Source organism: Thalia democratica, chromosome 6 (assembly GCF_965202585.1).
Source record: "Thalia democratica chromosome 6, ktThaDemo2.hap1.1, whole genome shotgun sequence".
Classification (NCBI taxonomy): Eukaryota; Metazoa; Chordata; class Thaliacea; order Salpida; family Salpidae; genus Thalia; species Thalia democratica.
The window spans coordinates 58246311-58269997 of NC_139170.1; the positions used below are offsets into that span (position 1 = coordinate 58246311).

The following is a 23687-nucleotide window of genomic DNA, read 5'->3' on the forward strand; positions in this document are numbered from 1 at the left end:
CAAATTTGGTTTATAAGCGCAATAGACAATTGTGTTTTTATTTATATTTGTGCAGACGTAATTGAAAAAAACTTATAAGTTTAAATACTTTTCCTTTTGTTTCTTAAAAATTTTATTTTCTACAATTATTGCCTACCATATTTTTAGACAGTAAAAAATTGATTAATACCTACTTTTTGTAATTAAAACATTACAAAATTAAAATCAATAAGACAATATGAGCTTAAAACGGTCATTTTAAAACAACATATTTAGCATTATACGTTCTTATGCTTTATTAAATAAGTTCTAATTACATAATATACACGTAATTTCAACAACAGTTTTATTATAAAACTTTTTAAATTTTAACAAAGAAAGCAAAATATGTTTGTACACAAGAAAACATGATTATGATTGTAAAAACAAAAAGTTTTTTATATAATTTTTTATAAAACTGTATTTTGTTGTAACCCATTATTAATTCTAATAGCAAACATTATTTTAATAAACTTTATTATAGATAATAGTTTTAAATTAAAAATACTTGCAAAACTCAAGCAGCTTCTGTAAATATTTGGAATTTTTAAGCTGATAAAATGTATCTCAAATAACATAATAAAGAAAACAATGATTGTAAAAAGCTGATGTACACAAGTGAAATGCAAAAACATGCCAGAAGTATTTAAAGCATTTAAAAAATTGTCAGTATTTGTTTGAACTAGTTACAAGTTGTTTTTAAATATATATTTTCATAGTATATTAAAAAGATTACTAATATTTATAATAAAATAAATTCATAAGTTCAGCACTAAAGACTTGTAAAAGTCTTTATTATTAACATAGCATTCATTTTTTAGAAATTTTTAGCTAATATTGTCAGACAAAAAAAATAAACTGTTAAATATCTTTTAAAATTAGCGCTAAAGTTAATAGTGATTAAATGAAATTGTATTTACTTCTTTAAAACTAATGCTTTAAAAACAGATATAAAAAAACTTAGAAACTGAATTTTAGTTTAAACTTTTTTAAATTTTACTATAACCCATACCAAATTGGTTGAAAAAAATTCTTTTATGACAAGCTAACAAACTCATAAAATTTTTCAAAGTTTATACTGTTGTAACAAACTATTGTCTAACAAAAAAGTACTGCTGAGAATATTTAGTCATTTTTATTTTTGTTCAAATCTCCAACTTCTTCAATTTTGAACGTTTCATTGTACAGTTCCTTCAAGGGGCTTTTCTCAACAACTTTTTTGTTTCCTGCATTCTGATTGGTTCTCAGCACATTGGATATGGCGTGTGAAAGCTTCTGAGTGGTCTGCTTTAGAAACTTGAGCTTTTTCGTCGGCTTCTCAACAGCTGTTCAATGTAAATACAAGTTGATAAATTTATTTATTTTGGTGTCTAGCAGCGACAGTTTTCAAGTAATAATGAATACTCTGTTAATTTGATTGTTGTAAGCAAAAAAAATAAAAAATGTATATTTAAACATGATTTGGAATAATTTCAAAAAGAAGAACTAATTCTGATGGTTCAGCATATTAAGAAGCTTTTTTAAAGTTTATAAATTGACCAAAATATTTAAATACAATCGAGAAATAGACTACTTTCTAAAAAAATAATAAAAGTAAAACCAATTTGACTAAAAAACTAAAGATTGTTTAACTAAAAAACTAAGTCTAATTTATAATTTAAACTAAGTGTATTTAATGCCGTTTGCAATTAAACTTTTTTTTATTCGATAAAATGTAATCACTTTTTTAATTCAAAAAACAACTAACTTTCATCACAGAACAATTTCTTGGGCTCGTGCAGCGTCAGATACTGAAAATTTGTTACCGTCTTACCGTCGATTACAATGGGTGGCACGCAGTAGTGGTCATCCGTCTCAACTTCGATACACTCCACTGGTTTTGGTAATTGTGACGCAATCGATTGTGACGTCACTGACTGTTTAGATTCTCTCCTGTTCTTTGGCGTCACTGCGGTTATGATGGATTTGGTTAGGCTTTTCGTTGATTTGAGAGAATCGGTCTTTTTCGGTGCTTGTTTTTTAGACTCTTCTAATCTGTTATATACATTAAATTATTTTTAAAAATCGGTGCGGTACATAATCTTAACTATCATCATGTTTACTTTGATGCTTTTGATACATTTTTTAGGCAAAAAAGTTTGAAAGATTTTTTAACACGTAATTACAACTATGTAAACTTAATATGTTTTTGTACTTTTAACGTTTTAACACTTTAGACTCTCTTAATCTGTTGTAACTAGTAAATAGTAAATAATTCATAAACCCAAACTATTCTTATAACTTTTTCTTATAATTACGCATATTTATTAAATATTTAACTTGTGTATTAATGTTTTAAGTATTATGAAGTTGTTTCACTCACTATAATATTGTTATTATCTTTACCAAATCATAGTGGACTAAATAAATGTATAAGTGCTATAACTCTATATATACGAATATTTAATGTAAATTTAAAGTTATAGTTTCAATTTTATTTTAAAAGCATTAAAAAAGTTTTCAGACTCTATATAGTAATTATAAAATAATAAAACTTACAGGTTTTCTGTAGACTGATTTAGTTTTTCAACCTCAATGCTTTGACTTTCAATACTTGATGTTGGGGCATCCTTTGTAAAAAACAAAGATTCATTTTAGTAAAAATTAAATTTGTACATCTAATATCGAAAAGAACGTAAAAATAGTTTTGATTATAAAAAAACAGCAGTGCATTTTTGCAAATAATATAATGCTGAAAATACTTCATAATTTTTATTTTAGAAAATTCGAAACAATTAAGTTTTACAATGTAAAACAAACTACAACTAACTTTTATAAAAATAATTTTAAGATCTCTCTTTGAAATGTAAACAACTTTCTTTTAAAAATATAGAAATTGTTTAGTTACCGCTCTTTTATTCTTATAATGTATTTATGGAAAATTTTTGAAAAGCAACTTTTTAACGTATGTATATTGTAGCACTTACTTCAATTTTATCGCTCTTGTCACTTGCAATCAAACCATCATATTCTTCTGTCAATTTTGATAAACTTTCCCCGATAGCTTCATTTTCAAACACACCGTCAAGCCAGTTTTCGCTTTTGATAGAAGGTTCCATGCCAATAGACTAAAAACTTATATAATTTGAAAATATCTGTTTCAGTAACAAAAATATTTGTTTAAAAGTATGGTAAAATACTTTTCAAAATCTGAACAACTTTAATAAATTTGTGATAGTTAGTAAGTTATAAACTATGTTTACTGCTTTCTTTTAAAACATTTATTCTTTAAGTTTGGCTTTCAAAGCTTTAAAATCTAAATTACTTAACTACTTTACTCTGCAATCTTGAAATTTATTGTATAATTTGAAAAAATTCAATGCAACAGACTTTTTGCTTAAATAAAAATTTATAATCTTAGATTTAGTAAAAAAAATCTAAAACTATAACCATTAAATAAATTTATAGCCTTTAAAAAAAAACTTAAGCTGTTTTAGTAGCTGCTATTCAAGTAATACTGAGTTAAATATATCTACTTCCTTGTTGTTGTAAAGAATTTATTTCCTTTTTATAATTACGTATTAAGTTGTTTGTGAAATAAATCTTCTTTGTTATGTACAATAAACAAAACAATAGTTTGATTTAAATAAAGGCAATTAAAGACTTAATTACTATAATAATATTTTTTTGTTTTTGTGTCATTAAAAGTTTAAGCTATAAAGTATCAATCGAACATATTTTGTTTTAATTACGAGATATTTTACAATTTTTGTAAAACCATATAAGTTTAAAACTTGTTAAATGCAAGGATTAGCTTTTTATATATACAAAATTTTTTACTCATTATTAGTTAGTAGATGTAACTGTTTATGCAGTTATAACTTTATCATCTTAGTATTTATGTAATTTTAAACAACAAACACAAAACAAAAGGAAAGTTTAAAATCAAAGTTTAAACATCTTTGTAAACATGTCAATCAGTATATACCAAACTAAATATCTTAAATCTCAATTTAAACATAACAGAAGAGCTTCTGACTACAAAAAAGATTAAGAGCTTTACGTGGGATAAGAAGATTAAATACTTTTTTGTTTAAGACTTATAGTTTTTGAAACTTAAATGAAAATATTGTAGTTTTTTAATAAACAAAAGAATAGTTATTTTCAAGTCCTTTTTTTTAATAACATAAACAAACAATCGCAACCAACTGACAAAACTTTTTATCGATTAATTACTAAAAATACAAAAATACTAGGTTGGAGTAAACACAGCAACTGGTTTTTTAATATATTTTTGTTCAAGACTTAAGAAAACGTTTTTCATGTATTTTAAAATCTTAATTTTTAATTAATATATGTTGCTACAGTTTGTGAGTTATGTAAAGACTATAAGAAAACTTACAAGTCTTTTTGTTTTCCTTGTGCAATAAATTTTAATATTTGTTCTACTTTATATATATTTATTAATACATAAACTTCTATTAAAATAATTTATTTTTTATTCTTATTTAAATTAAAACAATTTATATACACTGCATTTGTCTATCACATCAATTTTTAAGATCTTTTTGTTTTTTTTTTAAGTTTTACTATTTAGCGTACAAAACAAGTATTTACATATCATATTAAATCAACAGAATATAAAGCAGAGTGTTTTAAGTGATTAATTTCTGAATTTAAACTATTTTAAACTGCCATGTGACAGTTTATAGTTTTAATTTTGCTGTATTTTATCGAATATTTTTATTTTAATTTTATTATTTAACTTTAAGTTATACATTACTTGTCGCTTTCTTTTTTTGGTTTTAACTTTGTAAAAATCGAGTTTGAACATTTGCTAAATGTAACAACCGTTTGCTACTCTAATTAACTATGTAATTATTTATGTAGTTTTAAATAAACAAAAACTTATGAAACAAAAACTCTTTACGAAAAAAAATGTACTAGCAAAGTTTAAACATCTTTGTAAACACATCAATCAGAATACTATAAATCCAAAGATTTTAAACCTCAATTCAAACATAAAAGACAGACTACTAACTATAAAAAAAAGATAAAGAAATTTACGTTGGCTTTAAACTTTAAAATTTCTTCTGGTTACAAAATTTATTGGAAACAGAATAGCAGAATTTAGTACATAAATAAACAAAAGACTAGTTTACTTTGAAAAGCACTTTTTAAATATCACAAAGAAATTTTTATCTAAATGTTTATAGCTGAACTGGTAAACGGTTCAATTAAAACATACTTTATATTCACTACAACCTAAATAGACAATATATAAAAAAATTTGTTATCTGACGGAACAAAGGCAATAATAAGTTTAATTAAATTTTTGTCATATACAATAAAAGACTTTTAAATCTGGGTAATTAAAAAAATATCTAAATAGATATAATTCTGCTAACAGTATTGAATTATTTAATGAGTGTTACAAAACTTTCAATTTTTCTAATTTATATTTTACTAAAATTAAAAACTAAACTTTTCATTGACTATTCAAAATTTTTAAAAAATTACTTTTATTAAGAATTTGAAGTTATTAATCATCTTTTGTATACAAAAACAGGTGTTATTCACAATTTTTTTTAATGAGTGTAATTTTCATTATTCTAAGTAGTAGCGGATACTATGTAATCAATAAATTGTTTATACGGATAAAATGAGTTTAGGTGTTTTATTATCAGATATGAGGCATTTTTAGATGTCATATGACAACGTATAGTCCTATTGTTGACAATAAATATTTTGAAAAGTGTTTTACATACCGTTTAGTGTATAATAACACCTGTACTATGAGTCATTCTATTTCAAGTTTAACGATATACTTGTCACAAACAACTTTTAAGTGTCGATCAAAGTTACAAAATGAAAGTTATTAATTTTTTTAAAAAGTTTGTTTTAAATTTTTCAAATATTTTTTTTAGTTTTCTTTCAATCTTTATAAAATACAAAATTTTTACAATTTTAAATTTAACTTACATTTTAACCAAATATTTTATAAAGGCAGTAAACGTTTTCAACAAAAAGCTTTTTGGCGCAATTTTATTTTAAAACTAAACTTTTGCTTCAATCTTGAACAGAATTGCATTTTATTTTTGCAATTTAACAATTTCTATTATTTGCTATGTTGGCAACTTTAGATAATGTGTCACATAAAATAATAAGCCCGGTAAAAAAATTCAAATAACTTAAAGAACAAAATGATGTACTATAAAATATTTAGTTTAACAAGCTATTTTAAAACCAGAGAAAGTAAAAATTAATAAAGGGACTTATGAAATAATTAAAATATCTAAAACTTGCTCATGATAGTACTTAGTCTTAAGATTAAATAGTTAAAAAAAAAACATTTTAATTAGGTACATCAACTACTTTATACTAACAGATTTAGTACACAATGACGGAGCTTGGTACAAATAATTTTTTTAGAAGACTTACAATAAAATTTTTAACTGTTCTAATAGGATATTTAATAACTAAATGTAACAGTTTTATGCAATTATTATTACCTTATGTAGATGTTTATGTAATTTTCAACAAACAAATACTAATGAAATAAAAACTCTTAATAAATAAAACTCTACGAGCAAAGTAAAACTTCTTTGTAAACATATCAATCAAAATAAAAAAAAGTAAAGATTTTAAATCTCAGTTAAAACATAAAAGACAGACTACTGACTATATATAAGATAAAAAGCTTAACGTAGGCTTAAAAGCTTAAAAATTTCTACTGTTGACAAAATTTACTAGAAATAGAAAAGCAGAATTTAATACCCAAACAAACAAAAGACTAGTTTATTTTTAATGTCACTTTTTGGTTAAAACAAACAAATACTTATGTAACAAAAACTCTACTACCAAACTTGAAACATCTTTGTAAACATATCAATCAGAATATAATGAAGCCAAAAATTTTAAATCTCAATTCAAACATGAAAAAAACTTCTGACTAAGAAAAAGATAAAAAGCTTTACATTGGCTTAAAAGATTAAACATTTCTTCTATTTGCGAATTTTATTGGAAATAGAATAACAGAGTTCAATACTTTAATAAACAAAAGAATATTCTATTTTCAATAGTAATTTTTTCTGACATAATCAAAATGTAATCTAAATGTTTACATAATTGCTTGCAATCAACTTGTAGAAAGTTCACTTCAAAAATTTTAAAATCTTTATTTAAGTTTAAAAGAACTTTGTTTTTTTAATATAGGAATTTTAGTTAATTTAGTTTTCCTTTTGTTCATAAACAAACAAAAAGTTTCAAAATTTAAGTGTTTAAACTAATTAAAATATTTTTTTCATTTTGTTCATACACTAACAAAAAACTTAAAACTTAAGTAACTAATTAAAATAGATGACATGTACAACTGATGATTAACTTAAAGAGCGTTACAAAACTTTAAAATTTTTCAATTTGTATTTTATTAGCAATTTAATTATTTAAGTTCAATATTTTATATATCAGTCATACCTTTTCTTTACAATAAAAAATTTCCAGCATTAAAGTTATTTCATTATATGTAATTGTATTTATTCCGCGTGACAAAGCAATTATGGTATTAATATGTCACAACTATATGCAAAGTGGTATAAAGTATTTTTTATCGAGCAAAAGGTAATTATAAATGTCATATGATAACGACTAGTCTTAATTTTGACAAGTTTTTGTCATATAATTGTTATAAAAGTGTTTTTCATACAATATATTAACATCTGTACTTAACTATGACTCATTCAATTTCAAGTTTAACGATATACTTGTCACAAACAACTTTAAAAGTGTCGATCAAAGTTGTGAATTGAAAGTTTCTGAGTTATGAATATTAAGTATGTACAAGCTTCTTAAAACTTGTTTTATTTTTTAGGGTTTGTTTTCTAGCATTCAAAAAACAAAACTTCTACAAAATTAAATTTAACTACATTTCATATAAATATATTATAAAGGCAGTAAATGTTTTCAATAAAAGACTTTTTGGCGATAATTCAGTTGAAAACTAAACTTTTGCTTCAAACTTGAATAAAATTGAATTTTTTTTTTTGCATTCTAACACTTTTTGTTATTTACTATGTTGGCAGCTTTAGATATTGTACTGCGAAAAACGCTAAAAAAATCAAATATTTCTGTAAACAAACACAATTCATCACAACTATTAGCATTAAATAAAACAACAAGATTTTAAATGTAAATTACAGTTAATTAAAATCAAACGTTTTATAAAACATAATTTCAAGGTATACATGTAACTTATAAACTATAAGGGTATTTTGTTTCCTGACAAATATTAATATAAATATAAAATTAATATATAACATTTGCGACATAGAGTTAAGTACTACACAACGATTGATCGTTTAAAAACAAACTTTAAACATAATTAAAATCATGATTTTAAATAATTAAAACATCATTTAAACTGTTCAAAATGCTTAATAATGTTAATTAAAATTTAAAGTATTAATAAATAAAACATATTTTTATTTAATTAATTAAATAAATCTTATATATACTATATAAACTTTTTTAAAACGCAAAAGTATAAACATTTAAAACTCCGTTGTAAAACATTTTATACTTGGCTAAAAGTTAAAATTTTATAAAAAAATGTTAAAAACTTTAATCATAAGTAAGAATAAACGTAAATTTTAGTCATAACTATTTACTTGAATTTTATTCACTTTTATAAACCTCATTTATAACATTGACGGTAAATGTTTATTAAATGCTATAAGAAAACAAAAAAAAACAGTAATCAAAAGAGCAATAATAAACCTTAAAGTTAATTACTTTCAAGCTTTATTTTTTCTAATCTTTTCACACGTACATGCTAATCTTATAAGATTAAATGAGTCATTAAAATGCTTAAGTAGTGATATAAGCTTTCTGGCTATTTATAGTTTTATACGAGTAAAATTAACTAAGTTTTAAATTAAAAATTAAAGTTTTATTTTTCTGTTTAAAATTAAGCTAACTTTTATTTAAAAAAAAAAATTTAGTAATTGCTTTGGCTGTTTTCTTTTAACACAAAAATTGAATATTTTTAAAAGTGTTTGGACAAAAACCATGCTTTGCTTGAAACATAACCAACAAAAAAAAAAGATTGTTTTTAATGGAAAATGGGAAATCAATAGTATCGAATAATTTCCTTCCTTTAACGTGTAGCCAAAAATTTCCTTTTAAAACTTTTGCGAAACAAGTAGTTTGAACGTATAAATTATTTTTAAGCATAATTTTGTAAGGAACTTGTATTTTTTACGTTTAAAATAACTCTCTATCCAAAAAACCTATTACATCTTAACAAAAGTTCCTTTAGCATAAAAAATAAGCTTTTAGTTTTCTACTTTTAAATAATCTAATGACATATTAATAAAACTTTAAAAAATAATAAATTGAAAATGATATTTACAATCGAAAAACTATTTTTTATCTACAAATTCTATTTTGATCAAATTTTTAGTGGTTAAAAAAAGAAATTAATAATGCTTGACAATTAAAGCTACATTGTTTTAGCAAAATACCAAAAACCAATGTGTTTTACATTTTACTAGTCTTAACAGAAGCTTTGCAAATCTTTTTTTTTAACATTTTCTCTCATTATTAAGTTTCTACCAACTGAGCAATTATAATGTTTTTAAACAAACAAGTTAGGATAATTTACATACCCATTTATGTAAAGGTTTTTTTTAAAAACAATCTGGTTATGTTAGATATGAAACAGTTTTTTAAAAATGTTTATGAAAAGTTCTCTTATATAACTAACTTTTTACTTTACTACTTTGATTTTTTTATAAATTTACTAATTTTATCAGTTATTAAAAGTTTAGCAATTCATTATTAGTAAACATCTATGAGTGTAACTTCTACAGTTGACTAAAATACTTTATAAATATATTTTTTCTCATTTTACTTTACATTAATTTACTTGTTTCAAATATTTTAAGATTTCGATAAAAAAAGCTTAGTTTTCAAAAAACTAACTGGTTTGAAATTAAAAAATTACTTTTGCATTCTGTGGTATTGCTGTATATCTTGTTTCTTATAAAAAACGCTTTTAAGCTGTTTAAATATTTGTGGGTAACAAAAGTTCAGAAACAAACAAATTTTCAGAATGATGAATGTGTAACACGTTTTAATTAAAAGTAATTTATCATTCTCTAAACTTTTCAAGCTTACAGGTGTTTTCTATACTTGGTTTAATATACTTTTAGGATTTTTTTTAAGTTTTTCTTTTTTTTCTAACAATGTGACAGTTTAAATAAATTGTTATAAAAATAGTTTTGTAAGTTATTTTTTTGCTTATTTTGTTTTAATATATTAAATTTTTAAGCTTTATTGATACTAAAGCGTTGTGTTGACCATCTAGAAAGTACGAACTCGCAAAAAATAGAATCATAAAAATATAGGTCTTCAGGATAATTGTTTAGTAAAAAATGTTTTATATCAACTTATTTGATATGTAAAATTCTTTTTGAATTTTATTTTGAGTTTCATTGAATTTATTATTTAAAATAATAAAAACAATTCTCAATAAATTTAAGCCATGAGGTCTTAAACGAAAAAGGTTAGTAAAACCCTGTAATACGGTTTTTAGACATTTTTCATAAAATGTTTTATACATAATTTTAGTAAAGTTATTATAGATAAAATATGTTTATATATATATTGAAAATTTGTTCGACATTGAGTTAGTAGAGTTTTTTAACTATTTTATTATTAAAACTTAAATTGATTGATTACATAAAACGTATCAATGGCTGATTTAACAGTAGTTGCTTTTCAAGTAAAAATAGAATAAATACTCAATCCAACTTAAACAAAACCTTTTTTTCTTAAAATCTAATGACTCTTTAGAACATGTATATCTAAAAGAAGCTTCAGGCTATTTTGAAAATATTCATGAAAGGATTAAAAATTCGAGCTTGATAATAACTTTTGTTTAAGTAGTTTCAAATGTTGTGCTGTGAAGTATAAAAAAAATTAGGTATTTGATTTTTTCAAGTTAATTTGCTTTATTATTAAAGTAAGATAGTGTAGCATAAAAAGGTATATTGTTTAAAGAATTAAGGCAGATCTTTCATAAATAAAGAAATTAAAAAATAACACTTTTTTATTATGGTGTAGACAATTGTTAAAAGCAAGTTTTAAGTCTCAAACCTTTTCAATTAAACTTACTTATTCTATCACTAACAGTTCATTAAAAACACGTTTAGCAAGTGATGATTTTATTTAATAAATAAATAGATATATTTCAGTAAAAATATTAGTATTTTATTTTAAAATACCAATTAAAATTTAAAAGTCATCATCCTAACTATAAAACATATTTTACCTCATTTAACAAATTAAGTACTAATTCTTAGTTTTTACAAAACATACTAACGCAAGTTAACAAACAAACGAAGTATATACAACACTACCACAAACTAGCTTTTTGTTTATAAAAGTTTCATAGAATAAATACTCAGTCTACTTTAAACAAAGCTAAAACCATAAACAGCTACAGCTATACCAACAATATGTTTCAATTAGTAAAAAACAGAAAAAAACCAAGTAGCAAATTTCTACAAAATCGTTGTAATCTGCACATTAACGTTGTGATGACAGAAGACTTGCACGAATTTACTTTTTCATGAAAAACTACCTTCTCTCAAACAATTCTCTTCTATAAAACACTTTTTTCGACCAATCAATCAAGTTAAAACGACATAAAACTTTATTTCATTAAAAGGTTGTGTTTTCAGTTTTAAATAGTTTACAGATTTTAAAAAAATCAATAAATTTTAGCAGCATACTTTTTTAAGTCATTATATTTATATAAAAACTTATTAATCACCATCTCAATAATAGTTAATTTTTTTTTGTATTTTAAAAACAACAACTAAATTATTTAACTTTTATTTACTACAATTTAAACTTTTATGTTTCAATGCAGCGCATGGAAAACATATGGTTAATACATAAAATAGTTTATATCAATTTTAACTGGTTAAAAAAAATTAATAATTTTTAAAATATTTTGAGGTACCCAACTTTCAAACAAAGGTGCTTTATTTTGGTACTATTTAGGTGTGTTTGTAAACTATTTTACTTTAAAAAAAAAGTTCTACTAACTTTGAAATGAAAACTTAAAGCATTTCTATTACATAGTTACAATACTTATGAAACTAAACTTTCTCCTAACTAAAAACAGTAACAAGAAAATAGTAATTTAAATATATATTCAAAAACGTTATAATTTAAAATATAGTACTAAGCACGCAACAAGTTTAGGCATATTAAATTACATAGATAATCGTTTTAATTTAACTATAAGTTTAATGACTTTAAAATCATTTATAAAAAATAAAATATTAATAATAAATAAATACTTCGTAGGATTGGTTATTAAGGTTTTAGTTTTTGGTATACTTTGAATGGATTTGGACTTATTAATTAAAATTTGAAATAAGTTAAAACAAGTACAATACTTTTGCTGCTTTATAAACTGAAAACGATTCTTTTACACTTTACTAAAAACTAAATGTTTATTTTAAAACATGTCTACATTTGTTTAGTGTTTTTCATGTTATGCTGTAGTAAAACTAAAACTTTAATTATTAGTTTATTAAGTTTTAATATGTTAAGTTCAAATTTTTTTGTAGTTTACGTTTTAAGTTAATTAAATATTATTCATTTAAAAAATAAACGTTTATTCAATACATCAGAAAAATTTAATAAATTAACTTTATTAGATAAAACAAAAAATTATAAATGATGTAAAAACAAAGTATCACATTGATAATATTTGTAGCAGAAGATTTAATAAAGCATCAAAAATCTATTACTCAATAATATACTTCTGAGTGCTAGTTACTTAAGTAAATTATACTTGTTTATGATATAAAATAGATAAAATTCAATTTTCCGACTCACTAAATATAAAATATTTCTTACTTGGATAACCTGTTATCACTCTTGTGCTAATGCACAAAAAAAGCATTTATTGTTATTAATAATATACAATTTTTTATCTCACAAACCTTTGAATGGCTCGAACCACAACTTTTAATATTCTGAATTATTCCACTGTTCTTTAAATTTAACAAATATAATAAATTGTTTATGTTGATTTTTGTGTTGCTTTTACTCACCATAAAAACAAAACAATTTATTTAAACTTTTTGTTTAGTATTATGTAAAAAAATTAATAAAAGTATCACATATTAAATACTTGTATAAACTAAGTTTTTTTTTTTGTACTAAAAATGTTTTTTTATAACACGGTTAAAGTTTAGAAAACCAAGTGTTTACCGTTAACTTTATTTCAAACAATTCAATTTTTTAGTTATGAATTAAAAAAAAAACTCTTTGTTTAGCCTAAGCTAAAGATATAACCCTTTTTTTTAATTTAATTTTTTCAAGGCATATTGTTTTATTTTTAAAAACTAGCTATTTAAAAACAAACAAATTTTTTGTGGAAACCTAATATATAACATCGTATTTTAATTGTTAAAACTAGATTAAAACCTTACTAAATACATTTGTTAGTATTATGCGCGACCCTTTGAACTACAATTTAATATGAAAAAACCAAGCTTTAATTCTAAAGTTATTTCTACAAAGGAATTAAATTAAAAACGACAATAGAAAGTCTCTACTAACAAAACTAGAAAATAATTATTTGAAAACATAAAATTGAATATTTTAAACCTCTTTGTAAATAAAAAAGCTACTGGCTACAACAACGACTAAATATTTTACATTGGTTTTAAAGCGTAAGTATTTATTTTCGTAAATAGTAAAACATTTTTTTCTAAATTTAGAGGCACCAAATAAGCTCTAAATAAACACAAAACTGAGCCGTTATTCATCTATGAAAATATTAAGATTTTGTTCTAGCGGTTTTTTAATGTTTTAAAAGAATAACATAGTAGTTTGTTTTTTTTTTTATTTTAGTAAGGTTAACCCTTTAAAATTCAAAGTTATCATACACAAAACTAAGATATTTGTGAACACTTTTTTATATATAAATAGTTGTTTTTTCAAGGTACTTTGATTGAAACAAAATCTTTACTTTATATTTACTAGGTAAATTTTGACTAAATTTATAAATATGTAAATATAAGACAAATGAAAATATTAGAAAAAATAGAAAAATAGGTTTACTTTGTTGGTCAGTATTGTCTAAGTTTAGTCTAATCTTACTTTATGCATTTAAAGCATTTAAATTAGAGTTATTTAACTTTATTTATCGTTATTAAATGTTTTTAATAAATACAAACTATAAAAATACCTTACCAAACTGTATGACAAAAAAGTTATAAGCTCAATAAAACAGTTACGCAATAAATAATTCAATGCATAAAGGATTTGTTTAAAGAGAGCAATTGTCATTGTACTTAATAATTCATAACTGGCAAAAAAGTATAAGTGTATGCTTAAAATCTCGAACTTATTTATTGAAATATTAAAAAAAACATCTTCTTGCAGCACCTGTGTAAACATTGACTCATCTAACAAGTTTCTGCAGACACTTACAACTAACAAGTTTTAAAACTTTAATCAAAATAACAGATGCTATTTAGTTATTGCACAAAACTTAGATGTTTATACAAGTATATAGATACTTCTTACAGTTTCTATGAACTAAAAATTTTAATAGTAACTTCTAAGTTTTGATTAATTTAAATAGAAAAACTTGATAATTTACACTAAACATACTTAATGTGTCATTATTTTGTAGCAAATAGAAAATAAGGACTAGTTTATTTTCTAAACTCACTAACTGACTAGTTTCTAATAGTAATCTTCAAATATGTACTTAAAGTTTTTAAATTGTATAAGGTGAAAAAATTAGCTTCTGGTAGTAAAATAATCAGTACTATGTAAAAAAACTTATATATAAAATACTAGCTTTAAAATCTGAATTTCGAATGTTTTTGAAAAGAAAATATATTAATTTTAACTTAGTTTGATAAAAAATTTATACTAATGAGCTCGATTTAAAAAAAATTCACGCCTTATTTACATTGAAAGAACGTTATACAAGTATTATACGGTTTATTGTACGCAGTTTTCTAAGTAAATATCTTTAGACACCTAACGACACTTTTATTTTTATTATTACATTAGTACATCAATTTCAAATGCAAAGTTTATTTTTATTATCAAAAACTTTAAGTTTCATGTCTTTAAACTTAAATACTTAGTTACTCTACAATAATACAAGTGTATATTTTTTACTGATGTTCCTATTTTAACTTTTTTTTAACTTAATGAAACTAATATGTACATTTTTTTCAGCGAAGCTTTTCCTATACAAGTTTAAAAATCCTTATTTGCTGCACTAAACAAACTTAAAATTCTGATTTTAAAAGGCGTAAGCTCTGAAAAAACATTTTTGCCTAACTTGGCACAATTTAAATAATTTTTTAGCTTAAAACTTGTTTTGCAAACTTTGGTTTTACTTTAAGTGAAAACGGAGTTACTCTGTTTTTTTTTTAATTGCAGCCTTAAAAGCTTGAGTTATTTTCTCGGTGTAAGCAATTTAAAAACTGTATTGGTAAACAAAAAATCAAAGTAAGTTTTACGTATAAACTCGTACATTAAAAATTCATTTCTTTAAAGTTTTTTTACTGTTTTTAATACCATTTTAGATGTTTACTTGAGTATTAATAACTTTTAACTAAATTTATCCAAATTTAAAAAGTAAGGAGTATTTTAAGTTAAATGTTAAACCTAGTTAATTGTATATACACTATATAAAATAAAACATTTCATTTTAAAAAGTTTAACTAAACTTTCATATAGTTGTAACAATATTAGTAATTACAAAATATTTAAATTAATTTATATTAAATTGATTTTAGAAAGGACATTTAAAAAGATACTTTATGTTTAATTACTGATTTAATTGAAGCTTAACAATAATAGTGTTTAATATAAAAATATAGTATTGTAAACACAACTTGATGTATATGATATTAAGCAATATCAAATGATACAAAACATCTGCTAGCTATAAAGCTTGATAAAATTTGTTTGAAAAAAATAGAACTTTCGTTTATTATTGTAAATTCTCTATAAAATTAGCACTATTCAATAACTAACATAATACGTATTATAATACTTGGAAAACATTATTATACTTGTAGTTATCTAATTTTGACAGTTTAAAAACACAAATTTACCTAGTTAAAGGAAGTTCTAGTATAACTACACTAATTAGCACTTTCAATTAAGATATCGACATAAAAAAAACTAGGTGGTATAAATCAAAATAAAATCTTAAGTTTTGCTGGACAAAAATTAAATTACTAATATTGACTATAATTTCGGTTTTGCATAAATTAAACGCTTCTGCATTAATCTAACTAAAGCAGTTTTAAAATTAAACTAAAACTTACTAAGTTAAAAAACATTTATGTTAATTCTAAGTCAAGTTTACAAAAAAAAGTAAAATATAAAGTTAAACCAGTCATCAAAACTTTTCAAGGTTGTATAAAATTAATATTTTTAATTTTTTTATTTATTTTTACTAGTATGTATTCTATTTTTCATAAAGATTGCTAAAGATCGAAGTATAAGTTTTTATTTTGATAATCAATTTTGTTTAACATAACTGTCAATGGAGGTTTAATGCACCCATTTAAATTAACTATTTTTTAAGCTCTGGTCATTTTAATCAATTTATTTGAAAAATACTTTGTATGAAAACATTTTAATAAGCTTATACTAGGCTCAAATTATAACCTTCTATGGAAAACTTTGCAAAAGAAATCAATATTATTGAGCTATTGTTCTTCCGTCAGCTCATGTACAACTTTCTCCTATAATGCTTGCTTAAAACTATATTTTCTATATAAACATTACAGATGTTTAACATTTCATGTACGCTGTAATTATTTATCAAAAAGTCTTAAAAACCATTTACTATTACTGTATAAATGTTTATTTTGGCCACTGTATATAAAAATTCTAAATTTATTTATTTTACTAATCTAAAATTCAATCACTGAGTGTTTATTTTTTTGACTCTGCAGTGTTATTTTTTACAAGTAAATTGAAATATTTAATTATAAAAAAAAAATCATATATGTACTAACAGATAACTGAACTAACTTAGTAAAACAAAATAAAAAATGTTTAGCTAAAAAACATTTTAATCAAAAGCTTTCTAATCTTAAAAACAAGTTAGCTGCTTAATACCAAAAAAATTGTCATAAACAATTTTATCAATGATGCAATAAGCATGCAAGAAACATTTTTTTCTTTCAAAATAAATGTCTCGTTTCTTACATTCTCGTTTCATAAATTTTTGCCACCTAATCAAATTACAAAGCTTTAACAAATCAGCATGATGAATTTTATTAACACTTTATTTTATTTTAAGTTCTAAGTAACTATGTCTGTATTTAAAAATTTTAATACTAAAAATAAAGTTTAAGGTTAAACACGTATCAAGTATACGCATGTAAAATTACATACATAATTTGCAAAACGGTTTGTTTTAGTTAAAAACTGCAAAGTTTAAAGACTTTAAGAACAATAAATGAAATTTATGGCATAAAATAATCGATGTATTAATCTTATTATTAAATTGTCATAATTTCTAAAACTACACAAACCTATATTTTATCAACGAATAATTTTGAGATAGTTTAAGCTTAAAAATGTTTGTACCCATAGTAGTAATATGATAAACACAAAAAATGTGCTTCATTGTACAAACTGATTCAAGTTAAAATATTATTAAAACAGCTTTCTAACTAGTTTTATAGCTTATAGTCTTTATAAAAAAGTAATAAGTGAACTTTATTTTAATTAACTAGAATGTTTCTTAACTTTCTTCTTCGGCAGAACTATAAAACTATTACATACAAATTTTTAACAGCTTGAGTTATTACTTTAGAAAACATTTAGTTTCTTTTTGCAGTAGGCAAACAATGATTAATGAAACAAAAGATTATACGGTTAAAGTCTACGAAAATTTTGAGTTTTTGTAAGCAAATCAATCTTTTAATGCTTTATATTGTATTTCAAATAGAAAGTCAAGCTACTGACTACAAAACGGATAAAGTGCTTTAGTCTGGTTTAAAACATGAATTTTTTTGTTTATATGCAATCTCTGTTTTCTAGTAAAAAACAAGCATTTAGTGTTTGACTAAACTGACGTTAAACATACTTGTACATATACAAAAAAGACATAATTTGAAGATTTTTTGTTATGTACAACTTTTTATTTCATATTTATATTGTATTTTTTCAAATATATTTATTTGTTTTAGTTTTATACTACTGTATTTAATTTTTATATTAACAACTAACTAAAACGTTTTTGTTTGTTCTGCAACAATAAACATTAGTTAGTATGCTCGTAGTTAATAAATATATGTATTTTCTGCCTCATACTTATAACAATTAAGAGTCAAAACTAGCAAACAAAGCTACTGTTAAGTTAACTAAATAAATTTGAAATTACTTAAAGACAAAATTTGTAAGAATGAAAATTTTTCTACAATAGTTATACTATAAAAACTAAAGACGAAAAACAAATAATATCTTCAGTGCAACTTAAAGTGATTTATTATCTATCTCATGCAACAAATATGTATTAAAACACAGCAGTTTTATGCGTTGTATAATTGTTTTTTGAATAATTTATACCTGTACATTCATACACAGCTGTTTTATACAATGAGTCATCTAATCAAAAATTTAAACACTTATGCAATGTTTGTAAGTGTCAGTCAATCATAAATCATAGGTTTTGGTTAAGTAAAAATTTTTTTATTTAAAATAATTTGCTTCATTTTTTTCTTCCATTATGAAACAAACGCTTAAGTTGTGTGTGAAGTTATATATCTAAAAATTTTTTAAACTAATAATAATTAAAAAGAAAAGTACTTAATAAAATTCTGTTAATCTTAATTAGCAATTAAAGTATGTTTATATTTTTTACTTGTCAATCTAAAGCTCTTATCTTCCTAAGAAGTAGTTGTTTTTTATAGTTTTGATAATTTTAGTTAATTACCCTAAAACAAAAAAAAATAACGAATGGAAATAACGAAAATATTACTGTAAACTAAAATTTACCATGCGTTTTATGATAAAATTTAATAAAATTTCAAAATTTGTTAAAAAATTTAAAATAACTGTAAACTTTTTTTTTCGCCATAATTTTTTGTTAAGTTAAGTTGTTACTTTAAAAAAAACAGTTTGTAAAAAATTTTGTTGGAAAGTAGACATATGTTATATTTATGTTATGCTAGGGGATTTAAAGCACACTAGAATAAGCAAACATACATAAGATAACAGCTAAAATTTACTTAAAACTTTACAAATAGGTTTAGTAGAGTACAAAATTTTAAATTTGAAAAAAAAACAGCAAATTCATAATAGCTTGAATTTATTTCCTAAAACACTCGACATAACGACCAATATTGATTTAACTGTGATAAATGATTTCCTTTCTAGTGATTGTAATTGAATTAAATGTATTTTCACGCTTAATTTGAGATAAAGTCAAAAATATTTAAGTTATTTAAAGTTTATTCAACGTAAACTGCAGTCTTTTTGTAAGGTATATAAAACAGTCCGTTTTATCAGAATAAACTCTTGTGTTTGGTTTTTTAAAGTAAAGGTTATGAGAAAATTTTTAGACAGCTTTTAAACATTTTTAACCTTCTACACTGTGTTTTTAAGTAAATTTGTTTAACCATAAATGTTCATAACGATATTTTGCAACAAAAAAATAAAACTGATTATATAGAAATACAAAAAAAAACTTGCTAATTTAGATGTAATATACTAAAATTCTTTACCTAAACCTACAAGGTAGCTTTTGGTGAATAATGTTATAGTTTAAATGTGGTGTAGAAAAAGTCATTTTGTTTTCACAGTTTTGTGACAAATAAAATTTATTAAGAACATTTTAACTTTTGTTTATTTTATTCATTATCATTCCAGCCCAACTTTTAAAAGTTTTTAGATATATAATTAACAAAAATGCTGATGTTTTAAAATTACCTTTAATGTTTTTAAAAATTTAACAAAAGTTCACATATATGATATTACAACCATAACTCATATAAATATTTACAAAGATAAATTGTAAGATTATAGATAAGTATCTTTTTTTTTTGAGTAAAACATTAATACTTGTGACTTAAGATTGTTTTGCCGATCGTCAAATAATTTTATGTAGCTTACTGTAAACTTACTATACTTTTCATAATTGTTTCATACTTGAATTACTTACTAACTTACTCTATAAGAACTCTGTAGATATATACTTAGCTACAAAAGCATGCAAAACCTCAATATAAGATTTCAGTAATAGTGAAATTTGTGAACTGTAACAAATAATAAATTATTACTGTTTTTTTTAACCAAAACATGGTATGCACTTTTTTTCTAGATAAAGTATTTTAAAAACACAATAAACTTATTTAAGTATTTATTAGACTTTTTATGTTAATAAACAATATGTAACTTAATATAATACTTTTCTTGCAACAACAAAATCTAAACTTGATTAGCGAACTATTTTGAATGTTCAATTTTAAATGTAGAAAATAAACAAAAACATTATATAAAAGTTGAAAACTAGTTCAAAACATATTTTAAAACTAATATTTAAAAAAAACCAAGTTATAAACAAAAAATTTAACTTTGTATTTAAAACTGCTTTATTCTACCAAATATGGTGCAATTTAAATGTAACTACTGTGTTAATTGAAACATTTCTTTTTTTTTCAAGTTACATCAAAACTAAATCCAAAAAATAAAGTAATTCTTCAAAACTTTAAATTACCGTTCAAAATTTAACGTAATCACACGAAAACATTTTAACATGCTAAATTACACACACGACTTGCTTCGATACTTGTTTGTTTGTGAAATTAAAAACATTTTAGTGCTAATGATATGGTGTGAATTTTCAACAATTCGGGTGAGATTTTTGTTTCTACTCAATCGATTTATAAGTAAAATTACTGAGTTTCAACTTTTAAGTATAATAAAACAACAAGTATTTGCTTTTTAAACAGTCAGCTTCTAAACTTAGTAATCTTCAGTTGTTTTTATCTTATATTTAGACTTCAAATGTTTTAAAGTGTATTTACGTAATAAATTCAACTCAGTATGTTGCTTAAAATAAAATACTTAAAGTTTATATGACATAATCTGGCTTTCTAGGTTAACTTTAACTAAATAATTGTCACACAAGAGCACTTTTAGTTTATTTTTGTTTGATATTTAAGCTAGGCTTTGTAGTTTTTGATTAAATTATTTAAATTTATCAAAACCATTATCTAAAGTAAAACTTTTGATTTCAAATATCAACAAGTTTATTTAAATAATTTAAATATACTATTTTATATTTTCTTACAGTTTATTAGTTTAAGATTTTGATTATTTTCTACCAAAGTATGATTTAGAACAGCTTAATAAATATATAGTTATATAGTTAACGTTTTGATATTTATTAAAAAGCTTAAACTATATAAAAAGTGTTATGCTATTCTTTTATAGACTTTAAAATCATTGTTAACTTTTAAAATTGAAATCTTTTTTAAAATAGCTTACTATGTTATATATTAATGTGTTTAACCTGTTATAAAAAATTTCTTATTTTGTGTTTTCTAAATCCTACTCTTTGAATGGCTAAGTTGTTAATGCCTTGGTACAACAGTGAAACACGATAATGTAAAATGTAAACTACTTAAAGATAATAAATATGTATCAGAATTTAAGTATAATATGTAATTTTATTCATCTTACTAAATTAAATTATTTTATGCGTCATAACCTAAAACCAGCTATTTAAAAAATACAATACTTCATTTTTACGAACAATAATAACAAAAATGCAGCTAAACTGTAAATTGTATGTTATTTACATACAACTTTAGTACTAACCACCTTATATGAATTAAACTTAGTACAAAAATATATTTTGATAGTAAATACATAATTACCTTGTTTAACTGAGATTTAATTTACCTGTTTAAAATTTTTGTTTTTACTTAACCTTTTAATATTATATTACTTAGATTTTTTAATAAGAAAAGCCTTTACTACTGCTAATTTTAAAAAGTAATGAAGTAAAACTTATGTTTTCATCAAACCACTTGGTATGTGTTTAGTATAAAATGTCGTAAAACTCATTCAAACTATCATTAATTTTATAAATAAACAAATTAACTGCTTATGATTAAACTAATAAACTTAAAAATAAATATTTTACTACAGCAAATAAAAATCTTAAGACTAAGGCTAAGTTTTATGATAAAAAATTACAAATTTTACTTTAATTTAATTTAATTTTTAAACCTTTAAACCTTTCTTTAAACAAAATTTATTGAGAATTTGACTTTAAAAAAAGATGTAAGTATGAATAAGAGTTTAGTATTTTATTTTAGAAGTATTAAAAACTTTACTATATTTAAATGCAGTAATTTACAAACAGGTTTATTATATTCAATTTCGTGCGTATTGTTTATTATTTTGAAACAACTTCACTAACTTTAATCACGACTTGTCAAAATTTTTAACTACTAACTCACAGTTTGAGAAAATAGTTGTTCGTGGAAAATTTATACTATAAACTAAAATTTCTACCCAAGTAGAATTACAGCACACAAATAAGACTAAACTTTTTTTGTTTACTTAAAGTTCTACATGCAAACCAATCAGTATACCAAAATTTTATAGTTTTTGTAGTTTCACAAAAGCAAACATTTGGTCAGGGGTCAGTAACTTGCACCCAGCAAAAAAAAGTTCACGATTTTTAACCGAAAATGTACTTAAATTTAAAATACTTCTTTTTTTGCTTTAAAAACTGGGTAGGTAATTATTTAGTTGGCGTTTGGGATATGGAAAAATTAAGTACCTGACGAACCAGAGCGTTTTAATTTCATACAATTCACAAAAATTACTTAATTACCCATTAAATTTCGAAAAAGATTTCTATGTGATACTTTTTGTATCTCTAGTGTAATTTCAAATACCTGAGTTTTTTTGCCTTCATTTTAAGTCCCAGAATAGTTTGTTTAAAAGTTTGGTTTAGCGGGCCAAATTTGCATGCTTGCGGGCCGCAGTTTTACCGGCTTCGGCTACATTTCATTTAATTTTTGTAAATATTGGCGGGTAAGTCATTTTCATTCCGAGGGCCGTACGTTGTCCACCCTTATGTTAGCTCTTAATTTTAAAACTTATACTTCATGACTGCTTGTTTTATTGCATGTTTTGTTAATCATAGTACTTTTCATCAAATACTAGAACTGCTTAAATACCACCGGCTGCGGAAAACTTTGTGCAAAGAATTTAAAAAAATAAACTTAAGGAACTTCTGATGAACATATTAAAACGCAGTATTTTAATTTTATGTAATTTAATTAGCAATATGTTAATTTCTAATCTTATTGTAGTAAGAGAATAATAGTTGGTTTTATTGAAACCTTTTTTAGCAGAGCTAATAAAATATGTTTTCTAGAAGTTTTTGAGGTTAAACTAAATGTTATAAAACAAAGGCTTTTAAAGAATGGATATACTAATCCTTTAAATGATAGAGTTTTTTAAATTGAAATTAATAGATTGAATCACACTAAGCTTACGGTCCTGAGAGGTGTCCAGTTCTTTTAGTTTTACCCTTTGCAGGTGAAAATTTGACTTAGATTGAAAGAAACATAAAAAACTTAACGAAA

General features: G+C 22.7%; 1 protein-coding gene across 1 annotated transcript; it reads right to left on the reverse strand.

The window, feature by feature from the left end:
• Nucleotides 1-1143: 1143 nt before the first annotated feature.
• Nucleotides 1144-3116, reverse strand: LOC145839259 (uncharacterized). The gene is made up of 4 exons (XM_082946856.1): nt 2985-3116; nt 2557-2627; nt 1766-2052; nt 1144-1343 (listed from the first exon to the last, which is right to left on the reverse strand). Exons 1-4 carry the CDS (start codon nt 3114-3116, stop codon nt 1144-1146), a joined length of 690 nt encoding a protein of 229 aa, XP_082802982.1.
• Nucleotides 3117-23687: the final 20571 nt, after the last annotated feature.

Excerpts from the sequence above, each read along its gene's own strand:
- LOC145839259 (XM_082946856.1), bottom strand. The coding sequence starts at position 3,116 with ATGGAACCTTCTATCAAAAGCGAAAACTGGCTTGACGGTGTGTTTGAA. Across the intron at positions 2,628-2,984 it reads ACAAGAGCGATAAAATTGAA|GATGCCCCAACATCAAGTAT; the intron begins GTAAGTGCTACA and ends TTTTTTACAAAG. Across the intron at positions 2,053-2,556 it reads AATCAGTCTACAGAAAACCT|ATTAGAAGAGTCTAAAAAAC; the intron begins GTAAGTTTTATT and ends TGTATATAACAG.